The 17,536-nt window shown below is 39.1% G+C and overlaps 1 protein-coding gene across 2 annotated transcripts in view; it reads left to right on the top strand.

Moving 5' to 3' along the window:
- Positions 1 to 16,199, top strand: part of ranbp10 (RAN binding protein 10) — a 54,573-nt gene extending 38,374 nt beyond the window's left edge. For both annotated transcript variants that reach the window (XM_058387390.1, XM_058387391.1), the window contains 7 exons: positions 3,553 to 3,701; positions 4,873 to 5,065; positions 5,222 to 5,361; positions 9,053 to 9,198; positions 10,375 to 10,486; positions 11,280 to 11,421; positions 12,750 to 16,199. In XM_058387390.1, the coding sequence (XP_058243373.1) occupies positions 3,553 to 3,701; positions 4,873 to 5,065; positions 5,222 to 5,361; positions 9,053 to 9,198; positions 10,375 to 10,486; positions 11,280 to 11,410 (871 nt within the window). In that variant the 3' untranslated portion in view covers positions 11,411 to 11,421; positions 12,750 to 16,199. The remainder of the gene's footprint in view (positions 1 to 3,552; positions 3,702 to 4,872; positions 5,066 to 5,221; positions 5,362 to 9,052; positions 9,199 to 10,374; positions 10,487 to 11,279; positions 11,422 to 12,749) is intronic.
- Positions 16,200 to 17,536: the final 1,337 nt, after the last annotated feature.

Genomic DNA, 17,536 nt, shown 5'->3' with positions numbered 1-17,536 from the left:
AAGCACTTAATTCTGTCCTAACCCACAAATGAGCAATAGGTCCTTCAATATAATTCACATCATTTTTGTAACTGGATACTTCTTACATCTCATTTCTAGATTAATCTAATCTACATCTAATTACTAGACAGTCAAATATTAAAAATGCAAATAGCAGAAACTGAGTAAAAGATCTAGATGATTTAAAGTTTTCAGTTTGCTTGTTTCTCACAGCTAAGAAAGAAAGAAATAGTCACACAGCCTGTTTTTAGTTGACACTATTGGAATCTTCCATTGTATTCTTGTTGCTGTCATGTTTTTTCATTTGTTTGTACCCAACAACCACCCTGGTATTAATTTGGCCTCAAACATTTATTCAAATGTATTAAGATCCATAAACATTTGAATCTAATTTTTTTTCTATAAAATTTCTTGGTAATTGGATTACATTTTAGTGACCTGTTTTTAGTCACTCCAATGAAAAATGTCTCCAGCAATACTGTATAGTAAAGTAGGCGATTCTGATAGCACTTCTCCAGTGCAGCATTAAAACCAGGCCCATCCGTAACTGAGACCGTGTGTTGCTTTTCCTTTGCTTAACTTAATCGGTGAAAGTTTCAGAGGTTATCAGATGGTGACTTGGGTAGTGAAATACTACTCTCATATTCGCCTCTTTATCTCAAACCCAAATGCCATTAGTGTATAGCAAAAATGAAAGCAGTAAAATATAACTAATACAAGTAAATGAGGAACAGAAACACAATCCCTGATGTTGAGCGTCAAGGGAGGAAAAAATGGTCATCCTCTCTGGAAGGGAGCGATGTCATGTTAGGGATATAATCATGACTGTCTGTGAACTCTTGTATGTGGAAGAGGGCAGATGTTGCTCTGCAATCCAAAAGCAGCAGTTTAAAAGAATGTGGTTGACTGGTTTTATGTTCATTATTTACCAAACACAGAGAGATGGGGCACTGGTGGCTCAGTGGTAGGTTTCTGTACTACCATGCAGAAGGCCGGGTTCGATTCCCAGCCAGTGGCCAAACCCCAGCCGCTGGATGTAGTGCCGGTCCCAAGCCCAGAAAAAAATGGGAGGGTTGCGTTAGGAAGGGCATCCGGCATAAAAACCTGTACCAAGTTGTTGTGCGGACCAGTTAGTCCACTCTGGTGACCCCTCACACACGTAGGGAGCAGCTGAAAGATCAACAACAACATTTATCAAACACACAGAGATTTTAGTGCAATAATTACCAGATTAATGTTAAAAAATTGAAAACCCAAGCTGTAGCTGAATATTAAATATCTTTCTACACTGCTTGTGAAGGCCCTATGTAACTCTGTTATAGCCTTTATGAGATATATCTTATTGCCCAGAAAATTAATTTAGAAATTGCCCCAGAATATGTCTGACTTTACTTGGATCACAGGGAAGGAATAAATTAAAACTAATCTGAAACATTCAATTGTTGTTTAAAACTGTGGTGATGTGTTTGTAGGAAAAGGCCTTTTGGAAAGAGTAATGCACCATTCACACCTGGCATAGGCATGCATCCTTTGAATCAAAAGTGGACACTCGGTCATTCACACCCAGGATTATGAATTTGTCTTCAGTGACCACTCAGTGTGATCGGATTACATACATCGTTTCTGCTAAAGAAAGGCCGTCAGGCACAATTATGTCATTCGTCTGCTGCAGTTTTTTTTCCAGGCTTATACATGAATGAGGGATGAGACGCCAAATGAAACTGAATAGCAGTTGCTTTTGTCTCTGCTGTTCTAGCATTGTTTTTTAATCCATTAGCCTACTGGCAGAGAGCTGTTCTGTTCCAAACAGTCTCGCTATAATTACAAAATTTTCCGGCTTGGGCAGTGACTCATTCAATTAGTTCTTAAATTAGCACTTAAAAAATAAAGTGGTCTGTGTGCTGTTCTTACTATATTACCTCTCCAACAGAGTTTTTAGACTGATGATATTCTTAGTCAGTGACCTAGTAAAGCAGTATCAGGATGCAGTTACTGGTAAATCGCTCTGGATAAGGGTGTCTACCAAAAGCCATAAATGTAAACGTAGTTAATGCTTTGTTGCTGTCCGAGACTATGAATGTTCTGCGTCCATGAGTGATTGCATCACAGTGCGTCTTCGAGACTCATTCAACACCATTCACACCGGTACATAGCGCTGAACACTTGTGATCCCATCACCCAGGATACACGTTAAAAGCACATGTGATCACTTTGTAGCAGACGGTCACTACTATCCTTCAGCAGAAAGATTTGTGTATTGGTAGAGACACGAGCTCAACCAGCAGCATTAATCATGTGTGTTCTCGTGATGTGTCATTTGCAAACAGTCTGAAGGAGGAATATCTGCTCATCTATGTGAGCTGTTTCTCTTTTTTATAGATGTAGCCAAGCTGTTACACTACAGTGTGTTTTAATCAAAAGGAAACGTGTTTTCAACATCTGAGCTGTTCGATAGTGCGAATGGTGAGACGTGGGTTTGACTCTCAGCTGTGCGTGAGACATAACTGGGAGGATTCACCTGAAGATGTACTGCATAGTCAAGTTTTATTAATGGAGCCAATCAGTTATCAGAATAAGAGGAAGTGAATCTTTTTAATGAAGCTCAGAGAGATGGCACAATAACAGTGATGTAGGGTTGATTCATTTGGGAGCCAGAAGAGTCAGCTGTTATTGGAGATCTCAGCCAAGTGCTCTGACTAGCAATCTATCCAATTGTCTATAGAACATCTGTCCTGTTTTTAGGGTTTGACTCTGAACACAAGTCAGAATGATGAGAGATAAAGTCAAAATAATGACATAATATTCTGAAATAGCAAAGTCGTTAAGGTTCTCTTCAGACATCAAATTTGTTCACACTATATTTTCACTGTGGCCTATGTCTCATATTAGTATGTACAGATTGTGCTTCTAATCAAACCCATAACTACAAAGGAACAATGCGTCACATAATGTGTTCAAGCTTGCTGTTAAAAGGGCCTTTTGATTTTGCTTGAACAGAAATATCACCTAAAATATTTGAGGTCTATTGCCTTACAATTCCAACAACTGAAATCTTCACTGTTGAATATATTATAGGAGAAGGCCTTTCATGACATAGCAGGTCATGTGCTTTGATATTTAATAAGGTGGTCAGATGTCATAACTGATAGCAAACTGGATTCAGATAATCTACCTGCTACAAATAAACATATACTACCTGCAAAGGCTGCCTGCTTTCACCTACAATAAAGAGACAGCAATGATATAGTGTGTCCACACTAACGTTATTAAATGTTGAAGGTACCTCTTTAAACGAATCAGCTTAATAGGACATGCTGTCCATGGCAGTATAGACAGTGTGAGAGACTCACTCATTGCATCACTTTGACAGTCAGTGTGACTGATATCACAAAAGTGTCTGCACTTCCATGCTATGAATGTCAGTCAGGGAGTATTAAAGGATTTCAAAGATATCTGTGCTCATTTTGACACCTGACTGGCTTGAGGAACACACGCACAAGCATGCATGAACGCACACAAAGTGATATAACCTGGCTATCTTGTCCGTTTCAGGTGTCGGCAGTTTGTGGAGATGGTGAATGGTACAGACAGTGAGGTACGATGCTTTAGTGTCCACTCCCCCAACAACCAGGACAGTTATTCTGGTTCCCCGAGCCTTAGCCCCCGGCATGGAGCCACCAACCCCCACCTGCACAGCACAGGTGACCCACAGTGTTGTTATTTTTCCCTACATAAAGGCACCTTCACATTAAGTCATTAGTATGTGCATTATTATTTAGCTGAAACATTTGAGCAGGGATAGTTTCCATACTCTATATAACCGGACTTTACATAGATACAGGGGCTGATGTTTTGGCAAAAGTCACAAAATGTATTGGAAATGATGAGAGAGAATCTTATTAAAAGATTCAAAAAGTCTGTAAGTGAAAACATAGATGTTTTGTTCTTCTACTGTACACTCAATATGAGAGTCAAACACAGAACATGCACTTTAAATTACAAAACATGCATAGAAATGAAACAATGTGGGTTTAAGCTCTAACCATGTAACAAAAGTATATGAACACCAAACCACTTCCATGTGTGCGTGTCCAACATCCCGTTCAATTCATGTTTTAATAACCACCATACTTTGTGAAGGCTTTCTGTTAGATTATGGAGCGTGGCAGTAGGGATTTGCTCATTCAGCCACAAGAGCTTTAGTGATGCTGGACACTGATGCTGGGTAACGAGGACAGTATAGGCCTGTAGTCACCATTCTAATCCATCCCAATGTGTTTACTAGGGTTGTGGTCAGCGCTCTGTACAAGACACTTAAGTTCTTCCCCTTCAAAATTGGCAAATCATGTCTTCAGGGAACTCGCTTTGTGCACTGGGGAATGGAAGGACATCTTAATGCTAAAGTGTACAAAGACATTCAAGACAATTGCACAGCAACAGTTTTAGAAATTCTCACATGTGAATATGAAAGTCAGGTATCAACATACTTTTGGCCACATAGTGTGTATTAGTCTTACATTATTCTTTCTCGCAAATGTACACAACAGGGCTCTGGATTATATTGGCTAGGCCACTAGAATTCATTTGTATAATGTGTAAATGAACATTTACATAACATTAGTAAAATTATTTTATATTAGCATATAGCCTGTCATAGGCATGTAGACATTTTTCACATTTCATAATGACTTTTTATTAAATTAGCCTGAGTTACACTTACAGATTTTGCAGATTTGGACCCATCAGCATGTGAGCTGAGAGTAACAGTTATGTGTTATTAGCTGATAGTCACGTGCTTATTGTCCAACAACATATTCTTCTTTGTGAATGCAACCTCACATCTAAAGCATGTTGCACTTTTACCTTGACCAGGAGCAGACAGTCCCACGTGCAGTAATGGTGTGACGCCTTCTAACAAAAACAAGGGCCACACCAAATACCCCGGAGCTGGCTCCGCCTCCTCTTCCCCTTCCTCCTCACCCTCCTCAGTCAACTATTCTGAGTCCAACTCCACAGACTCCACCAAGTCCCAGCCACACAGCACCACCAGCAACCAGGAAACCAGGTAGAGCAGGAGAGAGAGAGAGAGAGAGAGAGAGAGAGTGGACACATTGCACAATTCTAAACTGATGTTTTCATTCATTCATTTTGTTGTGTCATTAATTTGTCTATATAGATTTGTCGTTCAGTCGTATCTCTGTGTGTGTGTGTTTGTGCACAGTGATAGTGAGATGGAGATTGAGGCAGAGCACTACAGTAATGGAGTGGCTGAGAATTCCTCCACTCGCATCGTAAATGGCACCTACAAGCACCAGGAGATCATGCAAGGGGATGACAACAGCGTGGGAAATGGAGTAACAGGTACAGACAAGTATCAAACTACTAAGAAAACGCCTAGATAGGTCAGCCTGAACTCAAAGAATTGATAACAGCGCAATGTTTTTGGGCCTGGTTTATACCTTAACATTACTGTGCTTATTGTGTATAGACTCCTACACTTACTGTGCACTTTAATAGGAACACCTGTACACCTGCACATTGATGCAGTTATATGAATTCATGATTATGTGGCAACAGCACAATACATAAAAGCATGCAGATACAGATTAAGCATTTCAGATAATGTTGACTAGAACATCAGAATGAAGAAAAGTATATTTGTGACTGACTGTGGCATGGTTGTTTGTGCTAGATGGGTTGGTTTGAGTATTTCAGATGCTGCTGATCTGTTGAAAATTTCACACTCAACAGTCTCTAGAGTTTACACAGCATGCTGTGGGGAGGGGGGCATCCTGTGAGTAGAGGGTCTGCATGCTGAAACACCTTGTTGATAAAAGAGATCAGAGGAGTACGTGCACACTTGTTTGAGCTGACAGGAAGTCTACATTATCTCAAATAATTACTCTTTACTACCATGTTGAGTAGTTTTAGACTCAAAGTCAGACAAAAAGTCCAAGTTGCTCTCTCGACTTAAACATAGATCTAAATGACATTATGAAAGTGGACGCTGATCACTGTTGATGCATTGCATTAGTTAAAAGGTCAGGCATCAGGATGCTGGATTGGAAAGCAAAACAAATGATTTTCATGAATTCAAATTTAATTATGAATTGTGCATAATGCATTACAATTGGAATCTGTAATATTTGCTTTTCTTAGCTAACTGATATTCATATGCAAAGGACAGTAAATGGTTTTTATGCCATTATTTGGAGATAATAAAAACAGCACTTTTTTCACAAGGCATGACTGTTCTTCACTTGAGAACAGGGTTTGTTTCAAGTTTCTTTTATAAATTATATTGTATGGTCAATATTAATGTAACTGACAGCACACTGAGGATTAATAAAAGCTTATTCTGCCAGCACAAGAGGCCTTTTTCCGATCCAACCTAAAATGACACCCTTTGACACCCCTGGTTTGACTGCTGTGTGTGAAATTCCCAGCATATCAGCAGTTTATGAAACACTCAACCTATCCCATCTGACACCAACAACCATGCCAAGTCACTGAGATTTCTTCATACTCATTCTAATGTTTGATGTGAACATGAAGATCTTTTCTCTGTTTCTGCATTATTATATTTTGTATGGTGCTGCTGCCGCATGATGGCTATGCAGGTATTCCTAATAAAGTGTACACTGAGTGAATAACTATAAAACAAATAATCTGATCTTGTGTTTACACCCGATACCTACTTATCAGCTGCAGTTTTATCAGAACTTATTCTTCTCACAAAAATGCAAATAATCTAATAAGATTACAGGAGTTGGACAAATCTGCTTCTGATTCATGGAACTGATTTAAGCGCAGAAGTTCATGCACAAATGATGAATGCAATTTCTGCTGCATGGACGCAAGTTCCCACCCATTAGGCTCTGATTTACATGTTAAATGCATAGAGCAGTCTCAAAGTCAAAGATTTATTGTCACTTCAACCATATGTAGCTGATGCAGTACACAGTGAAATGAAAAAAAAATTCCTCCTAGACCAAAGGTGCACACAAAGTACAGGTGACAAACATGGAGCTAAACACAGAGATAAAGCTAAACTATACTTAAGGTGCAATCTTTAGAAACTAGACATACAACAGAAGTGCACAGGATGACAAGACAGTGCAGACAAACAGGACATATAACGCCGACTCTGCAAAAGAATAGTGTTGACAGTGAGTGCAGTGAGTCTGCAGTGTGCTTCACAGTGCATCAATGAACAAAACTACCTAAGAACTAAGAACACACGTCAAAACTATAAATATAGAATAAAATAAGGTAGACATCAAAAATAATAAACACATAGTAAAATGTAATGAGGATAAATATAGTGTAATAGATAGTATACAGGAAACATGCCCTAATTTAAACCGGTGTTGTTTAAGGGAGGCTATAATAAGATGGCTACAGTTATCCAAGTAACAAGGAAGGAGCTAAATCATTTAGGGAGGTGAAACGAAAGAATTCTGTCATCAAAAACGACATAATATGTGCTTAAATGTAATTAAAGAAGAAAATAGAGGTTTTGGAGGTTTGCCTTTGCAGTCTTGTCTTTATACTGAAATTAAAGGTGTAATATGAAGTATACATATATTCATGAATGTATTATTCTGCTGTTTTATTTGAATTTTTCTTAATAAAGCTGGTGGAGCTGCTGCAGGTCTGAGGTATTCAGCACTAACCCTGTAGAATTAAGGCTGTCAGAAAGTCCCACTTGTTTCTGGCTGAGGTGCGGGAATGAATTTAACAAAGTGACAGAATGAAACAAATCCTTAAATCAAATCAGCGAAATGCTGAAAGCAATCACTGAAAGGCCGAGCACACAGCTGTTTTAGCTGCTGATGCATGATTATGAAATAACCTCCAAAAATGTACAGTGACATATTTGTGTGCGGTTCTTCTGCTTGTATTTTAGTAAAAGGGTTTCTTATGCACAAATATAAATAATATGAATATAATACATATAATTGTGAATGCTATTGATTATGATTAGATTATGTAACTATAAATCATGCAATTTTATGGCTGTTGAGATATTCCACTTTGACCAGGAAACTGTCAATTATGTAAGCTTGCTTTACAATCAGATCTGATCATATACAACTGATGAATAAAGGCCATTTTCTGTTTATACAATCTGAGACTTGATCACAGCCAGACAACCTCCAGAAATGTTCTGGCTAAACTGATGACATTCTAAAAGCATTGTGTGCTGTGTTCATACACACACACACACACACACACAATTTTTAGCATGATTGAATGCTATACATTCATGATGTATGTTGTACATTTTATTAATTCAAAAGTCTCTTTTATTTTCTTGCTTTTGAAGATGACCCCTGCTTCATCTCACCCCCAACTCTCTCTTCCTCTCCCTCTCTCTTTTTTTCTCTCTCCCTCCTGGAAACGAGCTCTTCTGTATGCAGGAGAGACCGATGCAGTGGTCTATAGCGGAGGCTGGAAAGCTTTTTAAAGCATTTAAATCATACATGTCACAACACATTTAGTCTGTGGTAAAAGATAAGCCACTGGACGCATTCAGCGTTTAATTATACTGCAGTTTGAAAAGCAGCGTGAGGTGCATTGGGAGGATTGGTATTAAAAGAATGGTAAACACGTTTTTGTCTGACCTTTGGAATGGAAGAGAGCAAAAAAGATACAGAGCCTGCTGTTGAAATGCACAAAGCAGCTACTGAACAAAACATTATATAACAAACACTAAAAATAAAAAACCTGGTGATGCTTTCATCTTGACTGATTACATGTACAGTATTTGTATTGATGTGAGGACATGGAAAGATGTATTTTTTTATGTAACTCAAATTAGGTCTAGTCTCTGAGACCGCATTAGTTGAGTCTAGATGCCTATTCTCACTGTGTAGCTACACATATCACTTAGAGAAGAAAATCTACTGATGTCACTAATTAAATAAAGCAATGTGTAAGCTGTCTGATTTTATTGTGTACCTACCGCTTAATATATGGAAACATCGTCATGGATTTTGCAAATGATCTATGCCTAAACAAGCTTGTCTGCTATTCTTTCTCCTTTTAGAGGACAGCTGTGGCTCGAGGCAGCTGTGTGGGGGTAACCAGGCTGCCACGGAGCGCATGATCCAGTTTGGCCGTGAGCTGCAGGCGCTCAGTGAGCAGCTCTCACGCCAGTACGGCAAGAACGCTGTGCATAAGAAGATGCTGCAGGTACAGAGCGGGGGGGCATTAAGAGAATGATGATTAAAAATAAACCGTCTAGCCTAAAGCCGAGTGAACACTACATGAATTTCAAAAACTCCCCCTCACATTACACGACTTTAATCACTAGCGATCACTTTTTTTTGGTGGATGAAAGGTAAGCACACTATACAAGGTGATCCTGAAGTGTGTTTTACTCTCATATTGTGTATGATATTGGACTGGAATTCAGACCTGTACTTTGGTAAGCAGTATACAACACTTCACATCCAGAAGCTCTACATGATTATGTTCACAAACTCTGAGCTCTGGTTTTCATTATGTTTATATGACTACAACATTGACCAACTCTACTGTATTTCACAGTCACTAATTTGCCATGTATTTCTATTGTGGGGTTTTGCTGCAGTTTTATTTTCCAAGCTTTTCACTACTAAAAAAATTGTATTATTTGTGTCAGGAAACCATAATTTAAACTGAATTTTAAATGTGGAAATGCTGCTTTGCCTAGTTGACACTTTCTTAGAAAAATAAAATAGACTATACTGGCAAAAATATGTGGACACGTGACCGTCACACCATTATGTGCTTGTTAAATATTTCTTTCTGGATTCAGTACAAAAATCTCCACCTTTTTTAGGAAAGGCTTTTCACTAAATTTTAGAGCATGGCTGTGATTTGTGTTCATTTAGCCAGTGAGATCAAGCACTAAAAAGTTCCAGTGTTCCAGTTCATCCCAAAGGTGTTCAGCGGGGTTGAGGTCAAGGCTCTGTGCAGGACACACTCGAGTTCTTCCACTTCAATCTTGGCAAACCTTGTATTCAAGGACCTTGCTTTGTGCTAAATGGCATTGTCATGCTTGAGCATGTTTCAGCCTCTGAGTTCCAGTGAAGTGAAATCTTCAATCAGTAGCATACAGAAACATTCTAGATTCCAAATTAGTGCCTTATATAGGTCTCATATATAGGTTTGATGTCCACAAACCTTTTTGTCCAAATACCGTATAATGATGCTCACTGTGTATCTGTCTTCGGTTATGTTGATGTAAGATTCTACTATATTACCAACTCCAAATTCAGAGGAAATTTTTATAGAAGCCTGTTGGAGATGATCTTATTAGCTGCAAAATTAATGTTTCAATATTTGTGTGTGTGTGTGTGTGTGTGTGTGCGCGCATGCACATAGGATGCATTTAGTCTACTGGCATACTCAGACCCATGGAACTGCCCAGTGGGCCAGCAGCTGGACCCCACACAGAGAGAGGCCATCTGCTCTGCTCTCAACAGCGCCATCTTGGGTAACAACTTTCTGACATACACATACACACACACACACACACACACACACACACCCACACCCTTATTTTGTATTATTGTTTATGGAATTTCTTGTAGTATTTCTGGCTTATTATAGAAAGTGTTGCCACCTCACGTCTCCAGGTATATCCCGAGGATTTACCAGATTTATCCTCCAGCAAAAAATCTCATCTGACTACACAGATTTGCCCTTAGATTGCCCTGAATGTATTTTGTGCCCTAAAGTGTTCCCACCCAAGGTGTATTCTTGCTTGACACCTAGTGTTCTCAGGAAAGGCACAGTTAGTGAAAATCTATGATTGGAAAATTTTGATTGTAGTTTATCTGTTCAAATATCCAGATGTTTAGTGAAACATATGCTTGCATAAAGATATTACAGATTTTTCCACTTAAAAAAGGATCTTTGGATGGTTCATGGATCACACGGTTTAAAGCAGTTCTGCTTAGGATGGTTTGTGAAAAAGAAACCCTGTGCCTTTGGGGTCAACATTGAAACCTAAAGGGTTTCCCCAGACAGAGACACTGAAGAACACTTTTGGGTGCTTGAAGTTTCATACCATTTCTTGGAGAGACAGAGACACAAATTTATTATTTATTCCAAAATTTATTTTTAAATTAAAAAAAAAAATTAATTCAAGTAAATATGCAACCCTCTGGTCTCTGTCTGTCTGTCTGTCGGTCGCTCTCTCTCTGTCTCTCTCTCTCTCTCTCTCTGTCTCTCTCTCTCTCTCTGTCTCTCTCTCTCTCTCTCTCTCTGTTTGCAATTTCCAACAGAGTCTCAAAATTTACCTAAGCAGCCCCCCCTCATGCTTGCCCTGGGGCAGGCTACAGAGTGTGTGCAGCTCATGGCTCGTGTGCGTTCCGGCTCTTGTTCATTCGCCAGAGTTGACAACTTTTTGCACTAGCCCAAGTCCAGGTGAGAGACACACACACACACACACACGCTGTGGATGGCTGAAACTGACCACTCCGTTCTTTGCAAAGTTCTAAGCTATACAGACCCAAAATCTTATGTATATGTCATTTCATTCATAATACCTGGTTGCAGCTACTCTTGTAGAATAACATGCCTACCCTAGACTTAATAATAGCTCCAGTCCTGCTGGGTAAGTGTTCCAGTGTTGTCTTGAGATGTTTTTTCAGTTGTTGCCCATTCTTCAGCTGACTGGATCCAGTGTACCTAGTGTTTGTGTGTGACTAATTCAGTGCATCACCTGCTGTTCTAAATAATCTTCCAGGTTTATTACATTGAAAATAGCACTGTGAAACCCAGTGTTGCAACCCACCCAGTGAATTCCTTAAATGGGCTTTAAAATGCAATAATCTCAGTCAGATCTCAGTCAGAATAAGGAATGTAAAAATCAGAAAACATTTAACCATTAAAGGCGAATCTTAATTAACTTGAACAAGATGAGTAAACCTTTTAATAATCCATGAAAGAGAAGAATAATAGGCATGTAACACTGATTACTTTGACTGTCAGAATCAGCTAGTGTATGCTGCATATCAGTCCTGTAAGAAAAGACAATTCATTTTATAGCATTTAATCTGTTTAAAAGAATTGTGAGGTTGAATGGGAGGTGGGCTGGACATTAAACTAACTTTCTGGAGCAGACACAGGACCCTGACCAGCATCAGTATATTTCAGCATTTAATAATTGCCAGAAATCCAGCAAAGATCCAGAGCATGCATGCTGTAAGGGACAAGCAACACTGAAGTGAATGTCCGGGGAATATGAAATGCTGAGCGAATATGAAATGCTGTGCAACATTTGTACGCTTCTTGTCACTGTGTGTTTAATAATAATCACACTTGGTCGAGGCTTTGCTGAACCAGAAATCGATTAAAAGCAGCTTGAGTAAAATCTGAATGCTTTGGTAACTTTGGCTAGACTTTACTCCATGCACGCCTAACTCTGGATTTAATATCTATTTAAGATTTAATATCCATGGATATGGAGAGGTGTCTACTTTAGGATTCAGTAAAACAGTTCATTAGGAATCTGTAATCGGACTGAATTCATTCAGATCTGTAAAAATGTTTGAACATAAAAAATAACCAAAGTGCCTCTTCCAATGTTTACTATTCGTCAAAGCACACATTTCAGTGCTCTAGTGCTGCATCATTCAGGTGTGTATAACCTACTGACATTGTACAATAAGATACCATCATAAGACCCCCCCCCCCTCCCCCCAATGCTTCCGTATAACAATGCATGTGTGGGTGTGTGTTTGTTTCCTCAGGCAATGTTCAGGACAGTTAAGAAGAGGACTTTCCAGCTTTCCGGTTGCCATGAGGAACACGCTTGTTAGAAATCGTGCATTCACTTGCCGCAGGCAGTCCGGATGAGAGATGACTAGAAACATGGAGGAGAGGCTTCTTTTTAATTTTAGTATTATTAAAATACAAACTGTGTGACACTATTTAAAGGCAATTAATTATTATTCTGTTTATCTAGTCTTTTTTTTTTTTTTATTTTAGTTTCTATTTTGTCAGTTTGTTGTGCTCGCCTTGACATTGAACCAGAATTCCCTTCTTTGTTTTTATGGGTGGATTCAGTGCATAGTATTCCAGACACACACCATATCGAGGGTAACACATAGCAGTAAAGTCTTCTTCAGATTAAAAGAAGCAACACACCTCCCTATTCAGAACTCAGGTATTTCCGACACGTGTCATTTAGCATGTAGAAGGAGGTATTGCTGCAGCAGCCAGCAGTACTGTGTGACTACTCAGTAAGGCTTTGCTTATATACAGTATGAATATCAAATATAATTTTACTGGCAACTACACCACATGTCTGTTTCTGAGATTTTTGAGACGGTGCGGAATTCCCATGTGTCTCGCCTCCAAGCTAATAGTTCACCTCAGGCACCAGCACTAGTGTTTTTATTAGATGCGAATCATACAGATGCATTACAGACCCAGACTTTCTAAGTGTTTTTTTACAAAGCGCGGGTCTCTCTCACTTAAAAAAAAAAAAAAAAAAAAAAAAAAAAAAAAAAAAGGCTCTATTTTAATGATCTTTATAGAGTAAACTTCAGAAATGATGTAAATCCCCAGCTTTTATCGTTTTTGGTCAGCCTTATTGAAATTGAACCTTTGGGTGTCTGTGTGTGGCTTCAAGGAATAAAAATCTGACGTTTTTTGTCAAAGAGAAAAGACGTTAGTAATTTCATTAATATGACTGCAGCATTGAAGCTTGGGAGCTGACTAATTTGTTCCACTAATTCCTACATTTTGTATCTGCTAGGATAGTGTTGATGAGCGGTTTCCTCAAATTACTGACACCATCTCTACTGATTGTGTAGTTGTAGCTGTTAGACTGATTATGACGACTGTTGGAGACACTGTACTTCAGCTAAGATCCGTAAAACAAATGAGGGGTTTAGGGTTTTGGCGGTTCTTTTATTTTCTTACCTCTTTTGTTCTTTTCTCCATCACAAGCTTTGTTCCTTCCTTCACATTTCTTCTCAGTTCTGTCATTCACTGTCTCTCGCCGTCATGCCATCACAAGCTGTGACATTATCACTACACACAATACTGACTCACTGTAGGACGTGACCACAGTGGTCTCCTTTCTCTCAATTGGGTCACTCACTGTCCACTTGATTAGAAACACCTGCACATTCATGCTGTTGTCTAATAAGCTTGTCATGTGGTAGTGGTGCAGTATGTTGTGAAATCACAGATATGAGCCAGCAGCTTTGGGTAATGTTCACTTCAAACATCAGATTGAAGAAAAAGTAAGTGTGACCGTAATTGTGGCGTGGTTGTCGACACCAGAAGGGCTGGTTTGTGGATATTACAAGCTGTTGATCTACTGATATTTTCACACACGACAGTCTGTAGTAGAGTTTACACAGAATGGTGTGAAAAACAAGGTAGGAATGCCTTGTTGTTAAGAGATAATTAGCCGGAGCTGCCAGGAATGAACCGAAAACAGGAATCTGAGGAACAGACTGTCCAATTTCAGTGAGTCTGTGCTCGTGATAGACTCGGATACTTGTCGTTGACTCAGTGTAGTTTAACAGCAGTGGAACCTGAGTGGTCTGATGCTCTTGTAGCTCATCCACCTCAAGGTTTGACATGATGTGAGTTCTGAGTCTTTCTCCTCTGATTTCTCTCAACAAGGTGTTTCAGACTGCAGACACACTGCACACAGGATGTTTTTTGTTTTTCACACCAGCCTGTTTGTAGTGTGAGAAAATTCCAAGACCTCTGAAACACTTAAACCAGCCCTTCTGTTACCAACATTCACTCCACAGTTAAAGTCACTGGGATTGCACTTTTTCTGCATTGTGCTGCTGCTACATGATCAGCTGAATGTACAAGTGTTTCTAATAAGTGTAAAACAAAATATTGCGCAAGTACATCATTTTTATTCTATGGTACTCGCTTCCGTCAATGTACTCTGGATTTCTGACCATAGTCAAACCCCAGTTTCTTCCCCAGAATCATCCATTTCTTCACATTAATCACTTTTCACTGCAAGCCACCATATGATTGTTACATCCGTTATTTTACAACTATATTTTTATCTGTTGTTTTTGGACAAATTGCATTGTATTCTCAGTTATACCTCACTCAGATGGCAAACAACCCAGTCCACATCACTTCGCCACCTGTGCAGTAGCTGCATTTGGTTGATCTTTTCACTGAGCAGGTCCAAGGGTTCTGAACTTTTCAAAAATGGTCCAAAGTTATGTTTCTCAACTTTGGTCATGGAGTAGCCCAGACCTGCACATTTTATTTTAGTAATTTGCCCAGTTCATCCTAGTTGAGGCTTGTTAATCAGGTGATGAGTTGAAGCAGGCAATTGTGAGCAGGGAAAATATCCAAATGTGCATGTGGTACTCCAGGACCCGGATTGAGAAACACTGGTCTAGAGGTTACATATATAATCTGCAAGGTCTGTAGTCCACCTGGTTCAAGATAAACATGAGCTAACAGCCAAACTGTGGTTCACAAAACAGTACACCATTCTAGCCACATGATCTCGATGTGTTTATGAATGCTCCTTTAGGTCATACTTTGTACACTTTCCAATAATTTGTTAGTTCAACAGTGAGTTCTCTTTCCTTATTCTGGTACATGACTTGATGAAAATGCTGAGTGGTGTTGCATGGAGACATCGTGTGTAACAGAGCTAGATCGAAGAGCTCATACTTTTACTGATCTGTACATAGTAAAGCCTGTGTTTTAGGGGTGTTTTTTTTATTTTTATGGCAAACCAATACCTGCAAGAGCTCATCATTGGTTATCCACCCATTTTAAAATGGTCGAACGTTGAGCTGAACCTTGATCAGGGACCTACTCTATACAAATGAAGGAAAGAATTGCGCTGATATCCTCCTAGGAAATAATTTGTCCCTCTTTGCTTATTCGTGTAGTGGCATCTCTGCCTCAGATAACGAAGAAGCAGGACAAATAGAACTAAGCTGAATACAACAAGCTGTGCACAATTTCACTTCTGTTATTATTTCGAATTTATTTGAGTTTTGGTTTTAGCCATTGTGAAATGAATTAGCCTCTACTTAGCATGAACCTTTAAATACATTTAAAAACAAAAATAAAAAAGGAAAACAATAGCTTAAAAGAAAAAAAAACATACATATGTACTGGCAACATGTTAAAGAAATATTGTACTCATTTAATTTTGACAGAATTATTTTTATTAAAATACATCCATGAGCATATGATTGTAGTCTCTTGTGTTATTTCGCTTGTTTTGTTTCTTTGCATGCAATAAAATAGCAAAAAATATTTCCTAATTTTTTTAATCAAGGCAAATGGGCAAAAGAGATGGTTGGGGTGAACAACTTATAAGTTTATGAGATTGTTTTCATAGTTTTTGTTCTTACCTCACTATATGGTCTTGGGCACCGGGTCTCAATGATGTATGAAAATCAATACGACAGAATATAAATCAAAACAAGCTCTTCCCCTTTTTCCCAGGCCAATGCATCTGCATCCTAGTGTAAGACGAAGCTTCATGAAACGACAGGCTAAATGATTGAGCACTACAGTGGTGGCACCTCAGAGCCAGCGGATTCTGCTCAGAGCAGATTAACAGCATAGCCAGATCTATAAATTTAGGAGTGCCTATAGAGATGTATGTGTGCTGCAACCAAAGCCTGATTACACTCACTGAAGCGAGACAGAACCCCAATCAGCTCACCAATAAATCTGAATTCATGACAGTGAAGCAAAGGGTAAAGGGCCAAACAGCAAAGTTTTTGATAATTTTTGAGTTTTAGAATATTGTTTAAGTCGATTCTTGTTCTGTCCAGTGTCACATTCATAAGCGCCTGAAGTTCTACATGTGTACTTAGAACTATGTGTACTTAGAACTACTTGTAATGAATCCCCTGCCCTGGAGAGAATAACTGCATTGTCTCTGTAATGTCTGACAAGGTAGGAGGAACTAGATCATGTCCATGGTCCACTCCAGAACATTTTAGGCTCATTTGCATTCTTAGTTTTGTGCATGTGAAATTTTTGTCTTCAATTCAGATCACAGGTTTGCACTAGGTTTCAAAAATCCTGAGAATATGTCTTGGTGCCCTTTCTATTTCTCTGAACCAAGGTTTTTTGCTGAAGTACACTATATTGCCAAAGGTTTTGGGACGTCTGCCTTCACATGCACATGAAACATAACAATTTCAACTCTTCAGGGAAGGCTTTCCACAAGGTTTAGGAGTGTGTTTATGGGAATTTCTGACCATTCCTCTAGTAGTACATTTATAAGGTCAGGCACTGATGTTGGACGAGAAGGTCTGACTCTCAGTCTCTGCTCTAATTCATCCCAAAGGTGTTCTATCAGGTTGAGGTCAGGACTCTGTGCAGGCCAGTCAAGTTCCTCCACACCAAACTCTCTCATCCATGTCTTTATGGACCTTGCTTTGTGCACTGGTGTGCAGTCATGTTAGAACAGGAAGGGGTCATCTCCAAACTGTTCCCACAAAGTTAGGAGCATGAAATTGTCCAAAATCCCTTGGTATGCTGAAGCATTAAGAGTTCCTTTCAC

The sequence above is a fragment of the Hemibagrus wyckioides genome, linkage group LG04 (genome assembly GCF_019097595.1).
Source record: "Hemibagrus wyckioides isolate EC202008001 linkage group LG04, SWU_Hwy_1.0, whole genome shotgun sequence".
NCBI lineage: Eukaryota > Metazoa > Chordata > Actinopteri > Siluriformes > Bagridae > Hemibagrus > Hemibagrus wyckioides.
Note: the sequence above shows the minus strand (reverse complement) of the source record. Positions and strands in the feature narration are given on the sequence as shown.